We start from the raw sequence: 20,498 nt of genomic DNA, 5'->3' as shown, positions 1-20,498 counted from the left end.
AGTGAGAAAAATAATTTAACCTGTAGCACGATGCTGGGCACATAGTAGATGCTGTATAAATATTAGTTATTATAAATGAAAGTTTTAAAAACATTACTGTCAAGTACTTATCTTCAGGCAAGTTATACTCAGTTTTGCTATTTGCTGTAAATCCTGGAAGGAGTGAGATTTTTATGAACTAGATTTCTTTAATCTTTATAAGAATAGAGAGTGTTATGGTTTTAAAAAATAAATATAGCACAGTCTCATTTATTCAGGCTTTAATATATGGGCAGCCAGATGACGCAGCAGACAAGAGCACCAGACCTGAGTTTAAATATACCCTCAGATCCTTTGTAGCTGAGTGACCCTGGTCAAATCACTTCACCTATGTTTGCCTCAGTTTCCTCATACATAAAATAGGGATCATAATAATAGCTCCTGATTTCTAGGCCTTTCGTGACGATCAGATGAGATAATGATTCTAAAGCGCTTAGCACAGTGCCAGGCACATAGGAAGCACTACATAAAAGTGAGTGATGATGATAATAGTGATGGAATTTGTTGGCAACTAAAGTAAACTTCATTTTTGGAGGTGGGAAGGATTTGTTAGGCAAATTAACTGTGCAAATAAGATTTGTAAGAATGTTGAATCACTTGACAAAAACGTGTTTCTATTATTTTAGAAACTGCCTATTGTTTAAGATTGTTAAACCGATTATAGGCCCTGCTTTGTTCCCTATAGCAATTTCAAGCATTTTTTGTTATTTCAGTTACAGTATATCTTCAAGCGGAATCATTTATTTTCTTTTAAAAACATTTTATGATTCAGAATTTTTGATAATTCAGACTAATCCCAGTTTTCCTGAATTACTAAAATACATACTAAAATACTAATATACATATATACACACACATATACACATATATACATAAATATATATATATAGCCATAATTCTAATATGTCTGCCCTTTTTTCTAATTGTTATTCAAGTAACTGTAATCCGTAGGAAGTTAAGGAACTTCATAGATCACAGAACTCATGTATCAAGCTCACCATCAGAGGATGAAGTGAACTCAGAGGTTCTACAGTTCCTCAAGAGTTTGGGGTTCTCTGACTAAGAATAAATAACTAAAGCAGGGTTCTTACCTTGTTTTGTGTCATGGTCCCCTTCTCAAAATAATGATTTCAAATGCGTGCATTCAGATGCATTACAAAGAAAACCAATTGTACTGAAATGAAGTTATCAAAATATTTTTTAAAAACCCACAACTTCAGGTTAAGAACTCTGAGCTAGAGCAAGAATGTACAGTATCCCATGGTCCCTTGGCTCCATATGATTCCAGAGTCATATGTACAACCTTTGAAGTAGTATGAACAAGGGGGAAATGCCATAAGATGTGTTGATTCTATGTTTTCAAATATTTGCCTTCTAAAATACCTGAAATGACATTGCATTTCAGCATAGCATTTATCTACTCTGTTCAGTAAATAGAAATGAATTTGGTATTTAAATTGTCCCAGATGGAAAGCCTAGAGACTAAAGAATGCATTTTCGAGTGTAGTTAGAAGGTTGAGTATCATACATTACTCTGAACAGGACCTTAATTTTCTCCTGCATTAAGAACTTCTGTAGATGCGTTAATTGGACTCTCCATTTTGTACCTTATGAGGTCTTTGCATTCATTTCTTCTTCTTGCATGTTGTCTGGCTTGGACCCCTTTGACGGTCATCCACTCGATAAAAACTTTTTTATTATATGATGTGATTAAAATATTTTCCTGGGTGGATTGAGGCATTTGTAAAAGTAGAACACTTCATCCCTGCTTTTCAGAAGCTTTTGGTGTAGTCAAGGAAACAAGAAAAACAGTATGGGAGAAAAATAACTACAGGATTTAATCAAGTACATCCTGATAATTGTCTGTGTCTTTACTCAGGAAAATCAAGGGAGATTTAGGGAAGGTTCATCAGAGTGAGCAAGAAGCACAACATATGCCATTTTTGTCTTTGTTCTTAATTCTAAGTTTAATAGAGAATGTAGAAATTGTTGGCTCTCAGGAGGTGTTTTGATTATATCTTTCATTTATCATGTATTTAATTTGTTAACTCTATGCTGTGCTCAGTTCGTTCCCAAGAGCCTGTGTCATTGAAAGCCCATAGTTCTCAGCTTTGTCACATATTGTCTCTAAACTTTAAAGAGATAGCTTCCACACTGTTATAACGTGAGGTCTGATGGTAGATGTATGCTTTAAATCTCTGTATTCAAGTGGTAAGTCTTAGAGTAAGCATTAATTGGATTCACCTTGTTATTTTGACACTTGGCGAATCTTTGACTTCCCTCTGCCTGATATAGAATGCAACCCACAAATAAATACCTGTCATTAAATCCCTTAGATCTTCCACAGAGGATCTATCCAGTATAATGGAGGCTCTCTTCTAGGTCTTTGTGCTTTGTGGGCACTGATACAGCACCTAGGGTACATCTGTTACCCCTTACCTCTGTTAGGCGAATGTTTCACCTCTTTTTCTCATTATATGTGCTTCATTGGTTTATTTGTTTTAATATTTTTATTTCTTACATCCTAATTTGAGCATCTTAGAATTATTACAGATGAAACTCCCCTCTACCTTTCGTAACAAGATCTTTCTGCTTTCAGCTCGAAAGTCAAAGAAATTAGGAAAGTTGAAAGGGATCCATGAAGAACAACAGCCTCCACAACAGGCTCCGCCACCACCTCCCCAGAGCCCAGAGGAAGGAACGACATATATTGCACCAGTAAAAGAACCCTCTGTTAATACAGCGCTTGTTCCTCAGCTCTCCACAATATCACGAGCACTGACGCCTTCTCCTTCTATGATCCTTGAAAGCATTGAACCAGAAGTTGTATATGCAGGCTATGACAGCTCCAAACCAGATACGGCAGAGAACTTGCTCTCTACCTTAAATCGCCTGGCTGGCAAGCAGATGATTCAAGTAGTAAAGTGGGCAAAGGTACTACCAGGTAGGATTTTACTTTATTATGTGATTTTCAGTCTTTACTACATAATATCTGTCCATAGATATGGGTTTAGTTTTATTTTTATTCCTATCAGATTTTCATTTTGAAAAAGATATAGCTAGTGTGAATTTCAACTTAATAAAGATGGGATATCTTCATTCATAGAGATACACAGACACACCCCTTGGGTTGATGATGAAAATGGATGGAAAGTATGTTCTTGTAAAGATAAACGAGGTAAAAAATATTTACTTTAAGAATGGAGAATCCTACCAATGAGTAAGTACAGCCCATAGGTGAAAAAGAACTCCATGTATAGTCTGTGCAGGCAGCAGCCTTGTAAAGTATAATTAAGAAACATGAAAAGTTCCACCTGTAACAAATAAATATAGTCAAGAAAAACAAATTTCCAAATTGGCCGTGTCCAGAAATGTATGAGTCATCCTGCATCTTGAATATATCATCTGTCAGAAGGTGAATAATATGTTTGTTTCTTTGTACTCTGGAATCATGGTTTGTCACAGGGGTTTTGTTTTCCTTTTTCTACAACAGAGGAGAGGTGATAGGGAGAAGGAAACTAAAGGTAGGGTCCCCTTCCCCCACCCCCACAAAAAAAGAGAGAGAAAAGTGCAGTAAGAAGGCCAGAAAGAATCACAGACAGGCAGAACAGCTTTGAAAGTTATATATTGATTTTATTTTATACTTAAAAAGAAAAGCAGCTCTGTAATAGAGACATGCAATTCCATGTACAATCCTCTAGTCTTCCATAACATGTATGTAAATGCTCATTTTATTTAGTGTTTATTAAGTTTGGAATAAAAGTTAAATTAAAAAATACATCCAGTTATTCAAAAGCATTTCTGCTCAGGTTGTCATCAAACTGAGAACAGTGTCCTGCAGAATTGAGGTAGGATAAATAAAGAATAGGATCAGGATAGGTTCAGAGGTAGAGGTTGGGGTACTGCCCTGTCAAAGCAGCATGAAGTGTGTGTGTGTGTGTGTGTTATAAAAGGGGAAGTGGAACGTGGGATTGAAAGGTGATATCAAGAAAATAAAAAAGGACAGAGAAGCACTGCAAAGAAGAAGGGGGTACACCAAAAACAACTGATTTTTACTTCATAGTTCCATCAAGAATCAAATCTCTTGTTCAGATTTAGAGAAAAGTAATAAGTAAGGCTTGTTTTTAGTGTATAAAATGGATACAGTGATATTGAATTTTGTGGGATCTTGATCACAAATGCATTTTGAGTTTAGCAATTGTACACATCACTAAATAGTTAGGGTATGAGAGAATTTTCAAGATTTATCAGTTTTAAAAGTAGGGAGAAAAAAGAGTATTTTGAACCAGTAGCCAAACTGAACCACCCCAGTTAAGTTCCACTTAGATTTTACTGCCCACAATAGCTGAAGATGTTAAAAACCAATTCAGCATTGACCACGTAGATAATATTTCTTCAAGACTTGGTGAACTGAATTGAGTGGTAAAGGAGCCTTTGGGGCATCTTGTTTCATCATGGACAGCATGTGAACTGTCAAGTGCAGTACTATGATTAATTGTTCTTTTCTCCAGGATTCAAAAATTTGCCTCTTGAGGACCAAATTACCCTAATCCAGTATTCTTGGATGTGTCTGTCATCATTTGCCTTGAGCTGGAGATCTTACAAACATACGAACAGCCAATTTCTCTATTTCGCCCCAGATCTAGTCTTTAACGAGTAAGTATCTATTAATTAGCTATCACATAACAAACTCAGTAATTCTTCATTACACTCTTTGTAATTTTTAAGCAAATATAGCTGAGAAAAATTCTACTGACCCAGGTATTTTTTTTAAATTGAGGACATGAAACTACTTTTAACAAAATGATATAATGTACACTTCTAAGTATGTGGCAGTGGTCCCAAAATAAGGATGGTCTATTTGGCTCTGAAATATGACTGATACACAGCCACAATTAGTAGAAAACAGTCTTTTTTTGGTATCTACTCTATTGGAGAAGAATATCTAATTTCTAGGAAATCTGAATGTTTAAATGGCCAGTTTTTATAAGCATTCATATAATGGCTCTTTTGTTAACAGTATACAGCTGCTCAATGTGTTTTCATGACAATCATAATTATCCTTCTTTGAAATCATAAAAGAAGCCAAAATGTTTTTCTGTAGTGAAACATTCTCAGTTTTATGATGCATTAAAAGAGATTGAAAGAATCATAATGGATTCTTCCTTGGCTTTGCATTTTCTCCTATTTTAAGTTCACATTTTAGTATTGTTTGTATGCCACATTAGCAAATTTCATTTATGTTTATATCCAGTGGTATTTCTCTATAATTGTAGGGTCAAGAAACACTTAAAAAGAAAAGGAGTATTTGAATTATGATAGTGCCACAGCTTTATCCTAACAGATGGCTTTCTCTAGAGGTATGAAAATAGTGTATTTGTTAGGATAGAAAACTAAAGGGAGAAGGATTGTTGATAAAAGAGAACACAAAGGATTAAAAACAAGCAAATAGCATCAATTCTGAATTTTCTACCATTTTATACCCTTATATCAGAATAGGATTACAGCCATCAGTTGATTACTCTTATTTGTACCTGCCTTTTGGGAGCTTACTGATAAGAATGACTGTTATTTACATGATATATACCTGTTCTCAAAAATGTGAAATAAAATTAAGAGACAGCCAGCTTCAGCACTGGTTGTATGGTGAATGAATGAACAAGAGATAACCATATGCTGATGGCCGAAATGGACATTTTCACTGAGTTTTGTTTAGCTTACAGCACAAATTAACTGCCATTGAATAGTAAAATTTCTTAAATAGCTTCTGTAAATTGAAAGGAAAAAGTGATTATCAGTGATCATTATCATGCCTTTATATCCCACAGTAAGATATCAGTGCCATCAAAATGTCACCTTTGATGTTATTTGGTTTATTTTTATGTCTCTTTTGATTTTAATTAACATGTTTTCCTTTTTAATTGTTCATAAAGCCAAAGACACTCATGAACTAAAGAGTATTCAATGAAAGAATAAAAAGTTTAGTGTGTATTATTAAGTTTATTAACAAATTTATTAAATGCTTACTGTGTGCCAAGCACTGGAGATAACAAATACAAAAGCATCCCTGTTCTCAAGAAGCTCATATTCTAATAGTTTAGATAACATATATAAGACATTTTAGCTAAATGTAGGATGGAAAGGCTTGAGAATATTGGGATGCAGTAGTAAAGATAATAATGTATGTTAGGTGATATCCTTTCCATTTATAAAGTCATATCTATTTCTGATGTTATATCATTTGACAATGGTGAGGACTGTTGTGGCAAGAGCTATCTTTGGGAGGGTTATTAGCAGCTGAAAAAAATGCTTAAAATTTTGTGAAGTTGAGAAACTCCCAAACCTTGGTAGCTGGACAGTATCTTGTTGAAGTCCTCTCGAAGAAAACACAAAAAGATGAGAAACAGAAAGACATGAAAAGTTATGGTTTTTCTGTATCCTTTTGTTTCTAAAATCAGTGGAGAAAATGATTATTGAGTGAATGAATGAACAAATGAAATAAGCATTTATTAAGTGCTTACCGTGTAAAATCACCATGCCAGGTGCCAGGGAAGCAAAAAAGAAAGTCAGACAGTCTCTGCTTTCAGATGGCTCACATTATAATGGGGGAGACAGTTCATCTGGAAGGTTTCTGCTAGAAGTCACGTGGAAAGGCCCCATGGTTCTTAGGGTTCCGCAGCAAAGCAGATGGTAGTGATACTTCGTGAATGTCATTTCTACTGATAAAAATCAGTTTCTGATGTTGAACCATTTGTCAGTGCCAAGCGCTTTGGTGACAGGAACTTTCTTTTGTGGGTCTTCAGTAGCTATGGCTGTAAGAGTAGTTTCTAGGCTGTGTCTCCACAGAAGTTGCTCCCTGGGATGATGGATGAGCACTGGGCATTGCTATTTCCAAGCTGTTGGAGGTTTGAGGAGAGAACTTTATCAAGGTTGTGGTGCTTTCACCTGCCTGACACAAGCTGGCACTTGTCCCTTGTTCAGGGTGCCCTGCTATTCCAGGGAGGCTGGTTCACCTGATCCATGAGTGGCAGTTGGTTGTTAGTGCAGATTGCTGGCCCATTCCCCAGAGAAGTTGCCTCCCCAGATGATGGCCATAAGGACTGGAAGAAAAGCTGGACCAGTAGTCTGGGGGGATTCTACCACCTCTAGGGCTCCTTGAGATTATGCACAGGTTGGTAGCAATTGACCAGCAGTTATTGTTGGTGGTCATAAGGAAGATTCTCCCCTGTTTGATGGCCACAAATACTGAACTGAGAGGAGATATGATGGATTGGGAGTCATTGCTATTCCCAAGGCTTTTGGGTTCAGGGGCCTAGGCTGCTTCACAGGGTCTAAGGAGATGGTGGTCAGGGTGGTGGGTGGAAATTGTAGTGGTTTGACTTGTCTAGAACATGTTTCCTCCTGTCTCTGCCAGGGTGTTCCACTGCCAGCTAGGCTGACTTGCCAGAGCTCTAGGTGGTAGTTGGTTGGCAACTGATAGAAATCGAGTAGAAGCAGAGAAAAAGAAAAATTGTCTAATTAGACATCTTAACTTAGTATCCCCAGTCAGGTCTATCTATGAATAAATTTGGGGGAAGGGGTCCATGAATTTGGTATTTCAGTACATAATTGGTTTCCTTGTAATCTTATGTGTCTTATTTTATGAATTAAAAGCAGTACTCTGAAAATGAGTATTGCCATTTTGCAATATTAACCAAAGGGACCCATGGTACAAAAAGGTTATGAATTCTTGTCTTAGTCCATGACTCTTAAAAAAAAAAGTAATGTAAGGAGGGGGAGAAAAGTTAGAACTCAAAATCTTATGGAAGTGAATGTTGAAAACTAAAAATAAATTAACTTTTTAAAAAAAGTATGATGTGATATAAGTAGAGCTCATTAAGCTTTATTCTTAGACATTTTCAAAACACTGGAACTTAAACAAATTATTGATTTTCAAACTGTTTTCAAAACTCTGTCTTCAGATGAAGAGAACAAAGTCTAAAAGTGACCCAGTCTAATTGACTAGATTTTCTTGGTTCGAGGTATTCATTGATCATATTTGCTTACTGCAATATCTCTTTCATTTAGGTCAAATCATATCAACAAATATTTATTGAATATTTACTATATGAAAGACATGATATCTAGCACATGCAGAATCTAGGAACGAGATGCCCTGTGTGTAGGATTAGAGCATCCAACTTTAAAGCCAGGTTCATGTGGGTTTAAGTCTCACCTCTGGTAAAGACTGGCTTTTTGTCTCTGGGCAAGTCATTTAATTAACTTATGAATTTTCTATTTTCTTGTGATGGTAGCAGCATGATGAGACATTCAGAAAAGCTAACTCAGTCTTAGGATGTGCTCGTAGTTATGTAACATCCAGAATAAAGACGTTAGGTTCTCTTCTGGAGTCCTGCATTTAGTTTTTGACAATACATTTTAGGAAGGATATGGTGACCAGGATGATTAGGGGATTTGAATTCATTACATTCAAGTATCATTTGAACGAACTGGTAGAAATTAGTCTAGAATAGAGAAGGCTTAAAGGAAATATGACCACTTTCTTCAGACTGTTGAAGGGATATCATGCCAAAGAGGATATGACTTACTCCTCTTGGTTCCAAAAATCAGCACTGCTGTGCTAGGGAATAGATTGACTCTACAAAAAAGACAGACTTTTAAAATCTCCTGATGATTAGCCGCATGGGCTTTCTTGAGAGTTGTAGTGGCTGACTTCTTCCATGCACAGACTCTTAAAGTAGAAACTGGATGACTGTGTGTTCAAAATGTTATAAAAAGAGATTCACCTTTTAGCTTGGGTTGGACTAAATGATCTCTGAAGTTAAAATCTGGGATTCTTTCAAGCTACATCCAGAGCACAAAAGAAATACCTCACAAAATAGCTGGATGAGATATTGTCTGAGAGGGGACATTCCAAGGGTATCATAATCCTGTAGTCCAAAAAAGGCTTACAAGATATAGATATACATACATACATACACACATACACATACATACATATGTACATATGTAAAATATGTATAACACGTGAGTATATAAAATAATGTTAAATGGGATGAAGCATTCATGTTCATTAAGACATTTTTCAGAGTACATGATTTTGCCCTATTATGCTTTGGCTTTCTTCTTCTTTAAATTCTTTTGAATTTTAGATGGTCTATCCTAAAAATGTTTTCTACTTAGATTTCAAATTTTAGAATAACAAAGTATTATTCAAAAACGATAAAACATCTTGATGTAGTGAGAAAGAATATTGAGCTTGGGGACAGCAGGAACCTTGGTTCAAATTTGGTTACCATACGACCTTAAGCAATTCACTTAACATCTCTGAGTTTTTTCCTCTGTAAAATGAAGATAATAAAATTTGTATTACATACGTCAGCATTGTGAAGAAAATGCTATACAAATACATGAGTTGTTATGAACTCCAGGGAAACCAAACATTAAAAGTGAAACAATACCTTATCTGTAATTTTTAAAATAACACCTTTGTGAAACTTTGTTTTGTGTGTTGGAGGGTAAAAACAAAACAAAAGAAAAACCAATAACAAGCCTTTTAATTCCTAAACAGCTGTCCAACCTTTCCAGCTATATACAGCTGTGGACAGAAACCAGCCATACAAATTTCCAGTCCAAAAGACTAAATTCTCTACAGTGTTTAGAATGATTTTAATGGGGTTTTGGTATGTTTGTGATGGAATCCAGTTCCCTTACAACTGTGGAACTATGATAACATGATATTTTCTATCGTGAAATTAAAAGTGATATTATTTAACCCTTTTTGTGAGAAACCAAGAGGAAGGCCAGATAAATTTCTAATAATTTTGAAGTTCACAGGGTTCCCTTTAATGGATCAAGAAATGTTTCTTCCTTCTGTCCAGTCTAATATATTTTAGTTACTATAAGAATCTTAACCTGAGAATTCTCTGATTTTTTTGGTACTTAAATTTATGTCATAGTAATGAGGATTTAGTCCATACAGGTGAAATTAAACTTTTTTGTTTCACATATTAACAGTGGCAAATGATTTGATAAATTTTATATTCATTCAAGTCTATTACCACCTCCAGTTTGTACTTGATATTTTCATCCTGAAATAGAGTAAGGAGAGCCCATGCAGACCTCTGGGAGTTGGTCCCTTGCCCTTGTTTGGCTTTTGTAAAATGATTCAAAGAATTATAATGGAAACTATGTGAAAGTCTATGTGCCAGCTTTTTTGAGAGAGGGAGCCAATGCAAAATAATTTGCAAAGCCTTTACTTTGCCAAGTCAAAGATTACATTTAGACCTTTCTTTTCATGTTTTGTATTTTAATTCAACAAACATTTACTAAGTACCTACAGTGTACCAGAACCTATTCTAGTTGCTGAGGATACAAAGATGACAAAAACTTAGAGTCCTTCCTTTCAAAAAAAGTTTAAAGCGTGTGTATTGCAGGAGAAGGAAAACGAAGCTGGGGCAGCCTCAGTGACTCACTAAAGAACCTCAGAAAAACATTCAAGGAAACCACCAGCCACCTGGATAATGAGCATGATTTCTTACCCAAAATTCAGTACCCAGAGCCCAGAGAAAGTGGTTTGGTGGGGGGAAGGGAAGGCAGAGACAAAGAGCCAAGAGACAGCTGGATGCAGATGGAGAGTGGTGAGACCTGGCTTGTCTTTCCCCTCTGCCCATTCTGGCCAGTGGGACACAGCTGTCTGCTACTTTGTTGAACTTTTAGTACTTGGTTTGCCCTGGCATTTGACTTTTTGTGAAAAGTCTTCGCTAATGAGAGAGCTGAGTGATACCTCAGCAAATCTTTCTGAGAACTTCTTTATAATGAAATACATGCTAAAAACAGCTAACACTACAAAATTTTATAAACGCATCCCTATTCCTACAGCTTGACAATCCTGCCTCCTTTTCTAGTAATAATCCTTTAATTATATTTTAATGACACTTCTTATACACAAATCATCTTGGACAATGTAGTTCAGTTTGATGATGCTCCCAGGGTATCTTCCCATTGCCCTCTGATTCATGGACAATCTACAAGTAGGTACGGTATTAAAAGATACTGAAGGAATGCCCAAAGAACAAGAGGAAGACCTTCCACTAATTGTATAACTATTTTAAGTAGGATTAGTGGGGGAAATGGGGATTTAAAATCTAACAGGATAAAATAGTAGGGAGGGATTTTCATTTGTACCTGTGAAGGAATTTATCACACTGAGGATATCATAAATCTTTCAAGGTAGTAGTATAAATCCTACAAGACAGGCAAGCTTCTTATGACAAAAATATCTTCAAATACATCTATTTACCCATTTGGGCAGCCAGATGGTGCAATGGCTAGAAGATGGGCCCTAGAGTCAAGGGGACCTGAATTCAAATCTGGATTCAGACACTTGCTAGTTATGTGACCTTGGACAAGTCACTTAACCTCAGTTGCCTGCAAAAAAAGAAAGAAAGAAAGAAAGAAACTAGGTAAAGTTCTGTCATCTTTGAAATTTGTTTTCTGTGTCAACAGTTTCCCATTTCGATACCCTTCCCTACCCACTGGTGATATCTTCTTCTCCTTAAAGACTCTATACCCTTCTCCTCTCTTGCCCCCCGTAGAATCATAATCTTAGCATTGAAAGGGAAAGCACCTAAGCAAGCATCCTTCCCTACTTTATAGATGAAGACAGAGAAATCTAAGGTAAACTGTTCAAAGGCTGATTAGCAGTGGAGCTAAGACTAGACCTGAATGGTCTTGTGGTTTCCTGTCCAGTGTTCTTTCCATTGACACATGTTGCTTGGAGCCTAACAAAAATCGATTGCTCGGTGATTCTCCACGTTGCTTCTTCTCTTATTTTCTTCTCTTCCAACTCCTAGGGGACATCTGGTTTGTTAACCCAAGAGCATTCCCCCCCTCCCCTATAGGGACTCCAATTTAACATACAAATAACAAAGATTTCTTAAGTACTTAATTATTAATGCGTCATTGTGCCACAAGCACAAAGACAAAATAAATAGAGTCCTACTCTCAAGGACTTTATTACCAGCAAATGAAGTATTTTGTACAGACTTCAGGAAAAAGAAGGTGTTGGGATAACTATAAAACTTTTATTTTTAATTTGCTTTATTTTTCACCTTTATGTGCCTGCCCAGCACCTAGCTCTGGACTACATGCATAATAGGTGCTTAACAATATGTTTGCTGGATCCATACTGAAGGAACAAATCTACTACATCCTATTTGGAAAACAGCGCTTCCTCACCCAGGGCTTGAGTGCCAAGGCTTATCCTGTGAGTAGGGACCACAAATATAAGGTCTTTACTCCCCACAAATATTTCCACATTCACCTGCATCTTCTCCTATCAGAGTAAGGGAAACTAAAAATATTCATCATTTACCCTTATTGACTGAATATCAGCTTTTAGGATAATTATGTTTCAACCAGCAACATAATCAGCATGTTAAGCTTTTTGTCACTAACAGTGAAATAAAAGTTCTTGAAAAGAATTTCAGGGAGGAGATTTTAAGGGGGCAGAAAGACCCTTTAAGTCACAACTTCACCCCAAATAGCCCCCGTTCACATTAGAGGGAAGGGAGATCAGATACGAACTAGCCAGGCTGCAGCTATTGGGGTCCTGGCCTGTTCCCAGGAATTGCTGAAGAAAAAGGAATCTTGTTGCCACCTTCTGCTAGGGCCTGCAATCCAGCCTGTCCTTATGTGAAAGTTCCCTTCCTTTGCCTTAGGGATTCCATTCCATTTTAGTTAGTTTTTAGTAATATTTTTGTATCATAAGACCCTTTAACATGCTGGAACACATCCTTGCGCCTTTTATTTTATGGCTACCATAATAATGAAATTCTAAACAAAAAGTGTCATTGAAATTCATTCTTTCTGTTAATAGACATATTAGTATATTGAAAAACATCACAATAGTATTATGATCAAGGAATTGCTGGATATTTTGTCTTTCTTCAAAGATGAAACTAGTTGATATTTTTAAAACTCCCAAAAAGGTGCCTCTAGGGGCTGTATTTATTATATTAAAGTAGGAGAGGGAAATTGGGGAGAACGATACAAAAAAACCTTTTTTTCTTTAAATATTTTGCCCCAAATTAGGGTATAGTGAGCACTTCAGCATATGGAACCTTTCTTCTATGAAACTCAAAATCATTAACATTCATATAATTATTAACTATTTAAATTTGCTTTGAAAAGATTGTCAGAGATCACTGACAGTATTCAATTCACTTATCCATTCAAAACATATATTAGAATCTTCATATAAGCGTATAATTAATTTTTTAAACTATATTCTCCAACATAATCCCTACCTCTCCCTAAAAATCATTTTCACTGTACTTCTGCTAACTCATTCTAAGTATTTTGAAATTGAAAGTGTGTTTTAGTCTACCAGTCTTTTAGAATCTCAAGTAGCCTTCCATAATTCCCACATTGATTCCAGAACTTGTTGGGAGAGTAAAGGTAAAATTAAAATCTTTCTTGTTCGATTACTTGCAGGCTTTACTGTGGGTGTCCAAGTGTAAAGACTTCTACAGTTTTTGGAATGGAAGGGCTGACTCAACTAATTATTTTTTATTACATTTTATTGATTCCTTTTTCTTGAAGTTTCACAATCATTTCTACCACCCTCCTTGTCTCCCCCAGTAGATACAGGGATATATTCAGAAATGAATAGGATGTAAAAACAGGATAGAAACTAGGCTGGTAATTTCACTGATACGGGGAGTCCCAACATGAGGAATCTCCTTCAAATTACTTCACAATAGGTAGTCTTAAGGAATTTGCTAGAGCAGTGAGAGGTTAAATGTTTTGCCCAGTTTAATGAGTAGACCTGATTCAAGGCAGTCCTTGGATTGTTTAGGTTAGGTGTTACAATGAAATGGGACTCTGATGGATCATTCTATAATCTAAAAACAAAGATTTATTTAGCCATGTCACGGAAAAAAAATATTCAGCAGGGATGAAATGAGATATTTGTAAAGCACTTTGTAAACCTTAGTGTATGAATATGTAATAAACCTTAATATACATACATATAATAATAATTATTACTATGGCACAGAACTTAGCTTGAGTATATTTGGCCCTTTACTTCCATATGGGGGACAGCTCTGTGGTGCAGTGGATAGAGTGCCACAGTGGGTGTTGGGAAGACTCATTTTCCCAAGTTCTAATCTGGATTCAAACACTTACTAGTTTTGTGACCCTGAGCAAGTCACTTAACTCTGTGCAATTCAGTTTCGTCTTCTGTAAAATGAGTCAGAGAAAAATGTCAGTATCTTTGCCATGAAAAACCCAAATGGGTTCACAGTCAGCCACAACTGAAATGACTGAACAACTTTCGCTTGACATATCTGACCATCAGGCTAGGGAGCGGACATCTGCTGAGCCTAAAGGGCCCCTTCCTCTATGTGGGTAAGTCATTTAATGTTTTGTGGTTGTGGTTTGCCCTTAGTTCTTGAAGAGGACCATGACATCAGGGAGATGATGACATGACTTTAAGTTGAATTGGATTTGAGGGAGGGAGGGCTGTGCAAAGTCACCAGCCTCACTCTCTCCAGAGCCATCTGGTTCCAGTGTCAATGTCTAGAGATGGCCCAGCCATTTTATGTCTGTGACTAGAGACTACCAGGAATCTGGCCTTAATTTGGGGTTGGGGGTGGACTTTGAGCCTTAGCCACCTGAGCCATTAAGGTATAGGGAGACTTCCAAGGAAGCTAACCTAATTTGGATGAGGAGTGGATTTGGATATTGTTCTCAACACATCCAAGGAACATACAGCCAGTTGAGACGATGAAAAATACAGCATCAGGAAAAACAAGATAAAAATTTTTGTTTCTATCCTTTGATAACTTATCCATAGGAAATTGCTGTTAGTCATATATATTTGTGTCATTTAGACTTTTATAGAGGATTTGAAGCAAATTCTTCCACTTAACAGTCTCATACTTTCATTTATTACGTTTGTGTAAAAACGTTTTTAATAATATCAAATTTGTTGACTTCCTACCTGTGGCTCTTAAAGATAAATTTTTTAAATTAAATCAAAAGGTACTATGTTGTCTTCTCTATTTTTTTAACAATGTGATCTTTTATATTTCAAGTTTATTGTGGGAGGGAGTATAAATAACTGCTTCCACTAAACTGCTTTCCGATTTTCCCGGTAGTTCTTGTTTAATAGTATAACTGACTTAACTATTATTGGATGTTGATTTCACTTCTTATATACTCTTGAGTGGTGGTAAAGCAACTGTATAAAATGTGGAAAAACTCAACCTAACCAAGGAATTTTCAGTCTTTAAAGAAAAATAAGTTTTTATTTGAATTCTGCCTGACCAACTAATGTGTAGACATATCCTGAAAACAAAATGTTCATTCAGCTCTTGGTTGCTTTTAGAAAGTTCTCTAAGGGCTGCCATGTTTAAGAGTCCCCAAACACTAAATTCAGAGTAAATCATTGTCTTTATAGGGAACATTTATAAGTTTCACAAAGCATTTTAGTTCACTCTTTTCATCTCATAAGAACCTGTAATAGAGGTGTTTTTATTATCTCTCATTGTGGATGAGAAAACTGAGGCTGGGTGAGGTTAAATGACTTGCCCAGGGTCACGAAGCCTATTAGCGTCTAAGGCCAAATTCAAATTCAGGTCTTCCTAAGTCTGAGCTCAGTACTAAAAGTGCATTGAATCCAAGTTTTTCAGTTCTGATCGCCCCCATTCAGGACCCCTAGCTTTCACTATGATTTATTTTGGGGAAGAAGAAAAAAGAAAAAAAAAAACCTGTTCTGTGATTTAGAGATTTTGTGCCATGAATAGCTACTGTGGAACCTTCTAGCTCTAAGACTATGTTCCTATGAACTTTAAAAAAAATTTTTTTAAGGCACTATAGCTTAGTGATCCTTAAATCAAACCTGGTCCTCATACTATAGGAAAACAATAGAACTGAGTTCAAGTGGTTCCCTACTGTGCTTAGTTGTAAAAGGAATCTGTTAATGAATACTGTATATTTTCCTAGTTAAACAGTGCAAATTCACCCACTTTGTTTTATGTGTCCAACACTCTTCCATGGGATTTTCATGGAACCTGAAACCATTAAAATAATGTAATACAGAATAAGAACACAGTTACCTTTGTATGACCCTTAGATATTTAGCTATTTCCCAGCGTTCTGATTTCAGTAGTAACAGTGGTAAGGAAAAAGTACTGCAATTACGTGAATATTTAATCATTTCAGGGTGAGGGGAAATTACTATAAGAATTAATGATCTTTGTATCATGGTTAAAGCATCCTATATTACTAACATGTTCTTACTACAACCGGTTATTACTGTATTAACTTGTAGTGAGTTCATCATGTAATGAAAGGAATATGTATTCTGTTACAGAATTCTATTACAGAAATCAAAGCCATTAATTATTGTCCAGACAATTGTTGCTTTCAGTAGGTTAACATTCTGACTATACCAGTGTGTGTTCAGTTGTGTCTGATGTTTCTTTACCCCATTTGGTGTTTTCTTGACAAAGATAATGGAGTAGTTTGCCATTTTCTTTTCAAGTTCATTTTACAAATGAGGCAACTGAGGCAAACAAATTTAAGTGGCTTGCCCAGGATCACTCCAGCAGGATTTGAACTCACAAAGCTGTTGTCCTGTTTCCAGGCCCAGCACTCTATCCACTGTGCCATCTAGCTGCCCCAGGATGCCACTAATTAAATATAATTACAGAATTTGTCAAAGTGTCAGTGAATCCAGTTGATAGCCAATCTTCACTTTGGTTTCTGTTATGTCAAAACAGACCTTGAATTTATGAAATTTAAACTATTTCCTAAGTTGACATACAAATACTTTACCACACTGTGCATAGATTTACTAATACAATATCTCGTTAAAGTTAACCCAAAGTCCCTTATGAAAGGTAACTCTGTTGGCTAAAATGCTGTTGATTATGTCTACTTTATCTTGTATGTTTCTTGTTTTCATGGCATCTTCCCCATTAGACTGTGAGCTTCTTAAGAGCCGAGGCTGGTTTGTTTTGTTTGTTTTGTTGGGGGGGGGGGGCGGTGTTTGTTTTTTGGTTTTTGTGTCTTTATTTGTATCCTTAGATCCTAGCACATTATGTGACACTTAATTATTGCTTAATAAATGCAAAATTTTGTAGCCAGCCCAGTTTCCTCAGACAAAAAAGCCCAACAGAGATGTTAATTGAAACAGTGATCAGTACAGCCAAAAGTAAATAACAATAAATTCATTCATTTGGTGCAGGACAATACAGGTTGTGTTTGTCCTTCATTCTTGAAGAGGACCATGACAGCAAGATGATGACATGACTTATAGTTGATTTTGATTTGAATGAGGGAGGGCTGTGCAAGGTCACCAACCTCGCTTACTTCTCCTGAGCCATCTGGGTCTAGTGGCCTGATATTCATCAGGACAACTGGAGAAGGCTCAGGATACAATGTGGGACCTTGGTCATTTTAGGCTAAGGTCTTATCATATTCTCACTTTGACTGAGATACAACCATTCAACAAATAGACTTCTTTAAGTAGTTACTCAAGGGATGGCCCCTTTTAATAAAAGAAAAAAATCAAACTGGAAGGGGAAGAAGACCTTTAGGGTTCTTAGGTAAAAGGAGACAATATAAGAAGACAGCCAGAAGGCTGTGAGTGAGAATGTATGTGGGAAGTTTTCAGAAGCCAACTCAATGTCTAATTAATGAGGCCTGGAGGTAGCTGGATAGAGTCAGTCTTCCATGGGTCATTGTGAAGAGAAATGGGGGGGTTTGGAAAAATATGTACTTCTGGGAGCCTTCTAGAAGCCAGTAAGAGTCAAAGAAGGAGAGATCTGGCTTGGCCTCAGAGCAGCACACTCTCTGTAAGTCAGAGGTTCCTCCGGGAGACTTCGGATCAGCTGATCTCTAACAACTGGTCAGAGTCAGGCAAGCTTCTCAGAAGATGGAGCCAACTCCTGGCTGGTAATTGCTCAGATATGGAGACAGATTTGAGGACTGTTGGACCACCAAGACACAGTAGCAGAAGCCACCCATCCAAAATTAGTGACAGCAACCTTCAGATTGCAGAGGAAACATGAATAGGATTTATCCACCCCATTCAGAAACATAGGAGGATGGGAAGTCTTGCCCTGGCACAAAGTCACAATACAGAAATTGAGAGTAGGGATATGTATAACAAAGAAAACTTCAGATATAATGAAGAAATACTAAAGAGAAGCTGAGGAAGTGAATTCAAAAGAGTAATTTCACAATATGTACCAACAGAACCTCAGAAAAATAGAATGACTTAACGATTAATACTACAAGAAATGAAGAGAAAAATGAAATTTAAAAAGATGTGTGTGTGTGAGAGAGAGAAAGAGAGAGACAGACAGAGAAAGAACAAAAAATGAATTGGATATGAAGCTAAAGAAACTAAAATATTTAAAACTCAGGTAAATTCCAAATATAGAATTATGAAAATCAGAAAAATGGAATCATGAGAATCAAAAACATGACAAAACTGGGAGAAAATATTGAATTGATAAATGCAACTGGTTTTTAAACTGATAAAAAACATCTAGTTAATTTAATTACAGAAATATCAAGGAAAAACAGATGATCATATTCAAATTTGAAAATTATTAGATGTTATTTTGTCCTGTGATATACCAATAAAACTGATCAATGAAGTGGATGAATATTTATTAAAATATAAAATATCCAAATGAATAGAAAAAGAAATAGATATTGTAAAGGAACTCTGAAGTGGAAAAACAAAACTCGAAGACCAATTGGATTTACAAGTGAATTATGTCCAACATTGAAAGAACAATTTTCAAATAAGGTCTTGATACCTAAACCATGGCAAGATAAAAAGAAAGAAAAAAACCTATAGGCTGATGTTTCTCATGAATATTGATGCAAAAAATATTTACATAAAATATCAGCAAAGAGGCTATTGCAAAATATTAAAAACAATTAAGCCAAGAATGCAGGTTTAGTTCACTATTAAATACCATATTCAAAAAGAAAAAAAAAGTTTGCATTAATAGACGTACATGAAACTTCACAAAAATACAATATGTATGTTTAATTTAAAACATAGTAATTATTGGATCTTAATAGAGTAAGTGGCGTGTGTGTGTGCGTGTGTGTGTGTGTGTGTGTGTGTGTGTGTGTGTGTGTGTGTGTGTGTAGAAATAAGAGCTTGCATAAATCTGTGATGGATAATTGTTAAAGCCTTTCAAATAAATCGCAGGTGAAACTAAGATGTCCGTTGCTGCCATAGCAGCTCTAACAATAAGACAAGATTAAGAAATTGAGGGAATAAGCATAGGGGAAAAGAGTCCCTGACCCATTGATTGATACAATGATTTACTTAACTCTGGAAACTAAATTTTAAAAATTGAAATAACTTCAAAGCAATCAGCAGTCCGTGAACTGCAGCTTTTTGTTTAGTCTACCAAGCACTGTGCTAAATGCTATGGATACAAGGAAAGGCAAAAACAAAACAAAATAGTCCCTGTCCTCAAGGAGCTCATGTTCTGTTTGAGAGAGATGAGATATAAATAATTACATACATACTAGATGTATACAGAGTAAATTATAGATAATCTAAAAGAGGAGAAGAGAAGCCAAGGTGGGAGCAGACCCAGCTGTTGTGCTATCCCAGGTGGTAACCATGGATAGGATTCGACAGAATAGTACCAATTCACTTGAAACAACAAAAGCTAAAGAATTTAAAGGAAAAGAAAGGGGGAATGAGCAGCACCAGATCATAGACGGTATTGCAGAGTAGTAATAACCATTTGATATACTGGTTAAAAATTCTGTTAATTGATCAATGAAATGGATTAGGTAAGCAAGTCACAGAAACAATCAAACCATGGTAACAGTGTTCAGTAAACCCAAAGACCCCAACTGTTGGGGTAAGGATTTAATATTTGATTAAACTACTGGGGAACACTAAAAAGCAAGATTTTAGAAATTAGTTTTAAAGTAACATGTCATCCCATGGTCTGTAATAAATTCCAAATGCACACATAAACAAGATTTTTTAAAGTCTTATAAACAAATTAGAGAAATAACTATGGATAGGGGGAGAAGTCTTGACCAAACAAGGGATAGAGATGGTCCTAAGTGAGAAAATGGGCAAATTTGATAAGATAAAATTGAAAAACTTTTGCACTAAATCAGTGCTGTTAGAATTTGAAGGGGAATAGTTAGGAAAGAAAAATTTTATAGCAAATTTCTCAGAGAAAGTGGTTATATACAAGATAGAGGATTGAAACATATATAAGTATTGATTGGTTCACAGATTCACGTGATACACATATCCCTGTGGGAAGACAAATATGTGTTATTTTCACAAAATGTCTTTGAGGCTCAGCATTTTAGCTTAATAAGATGGATTTAATATTGCAGATTTATGCTAACAGAGAAAAAATTAGATACAAAGAGTATCGCTA

General features: G+C 36.0%; 1 protein-coding gene across 9 annotated transcripts in view; it reads left to right on the top strand.

Moving 5' to 3' along the window:
• The window catches only part of NR3C2 (nuclear receptor subfamily 3 group C member 2), a 399,524-nt gene that overhangs the window by 323,089 nt on the left and 55,937 nt on the right, over positions 1-20,498 (top strand). For all 9 annotated transcript variants that reach the window (XM_072621209.1, XM_072621211.1, XM_072621206.1 and 6 more), the window contains exons 5-6: positions 2,639-2,983; positions 4,551-4,695. In XM_072621209.1, coding sequence (XP_072477310.1) covers positions 2,639-2,983; positions 4,551-4,695 — 490 coding nt within the window. The remainder of the gene's footprint in view (positions 1-2,638; positions 2,984-4,550; positions 4,696-20,498) is intronic.

Source organism: Notamacropus eugenii, chromosome 6, assembly GCF_028372415.1.
Source record: "Notamacropus eugenii isolate mMacEug1 chromosome 6, mMacEug1.pri_v2, whole genome shotgun sequence".
Classification (NCBI taxonomy): Eukaryota; Metazoa; Chordata; class Mammalia; order Diprotodontia; family Macropodidae; genus Notamacropus; species Notamacropus eugenii.
Note: the sequence above shows the minus strand (reverse complement) of the source record. Positions and strands in the feature narration are given on the sequence as shown.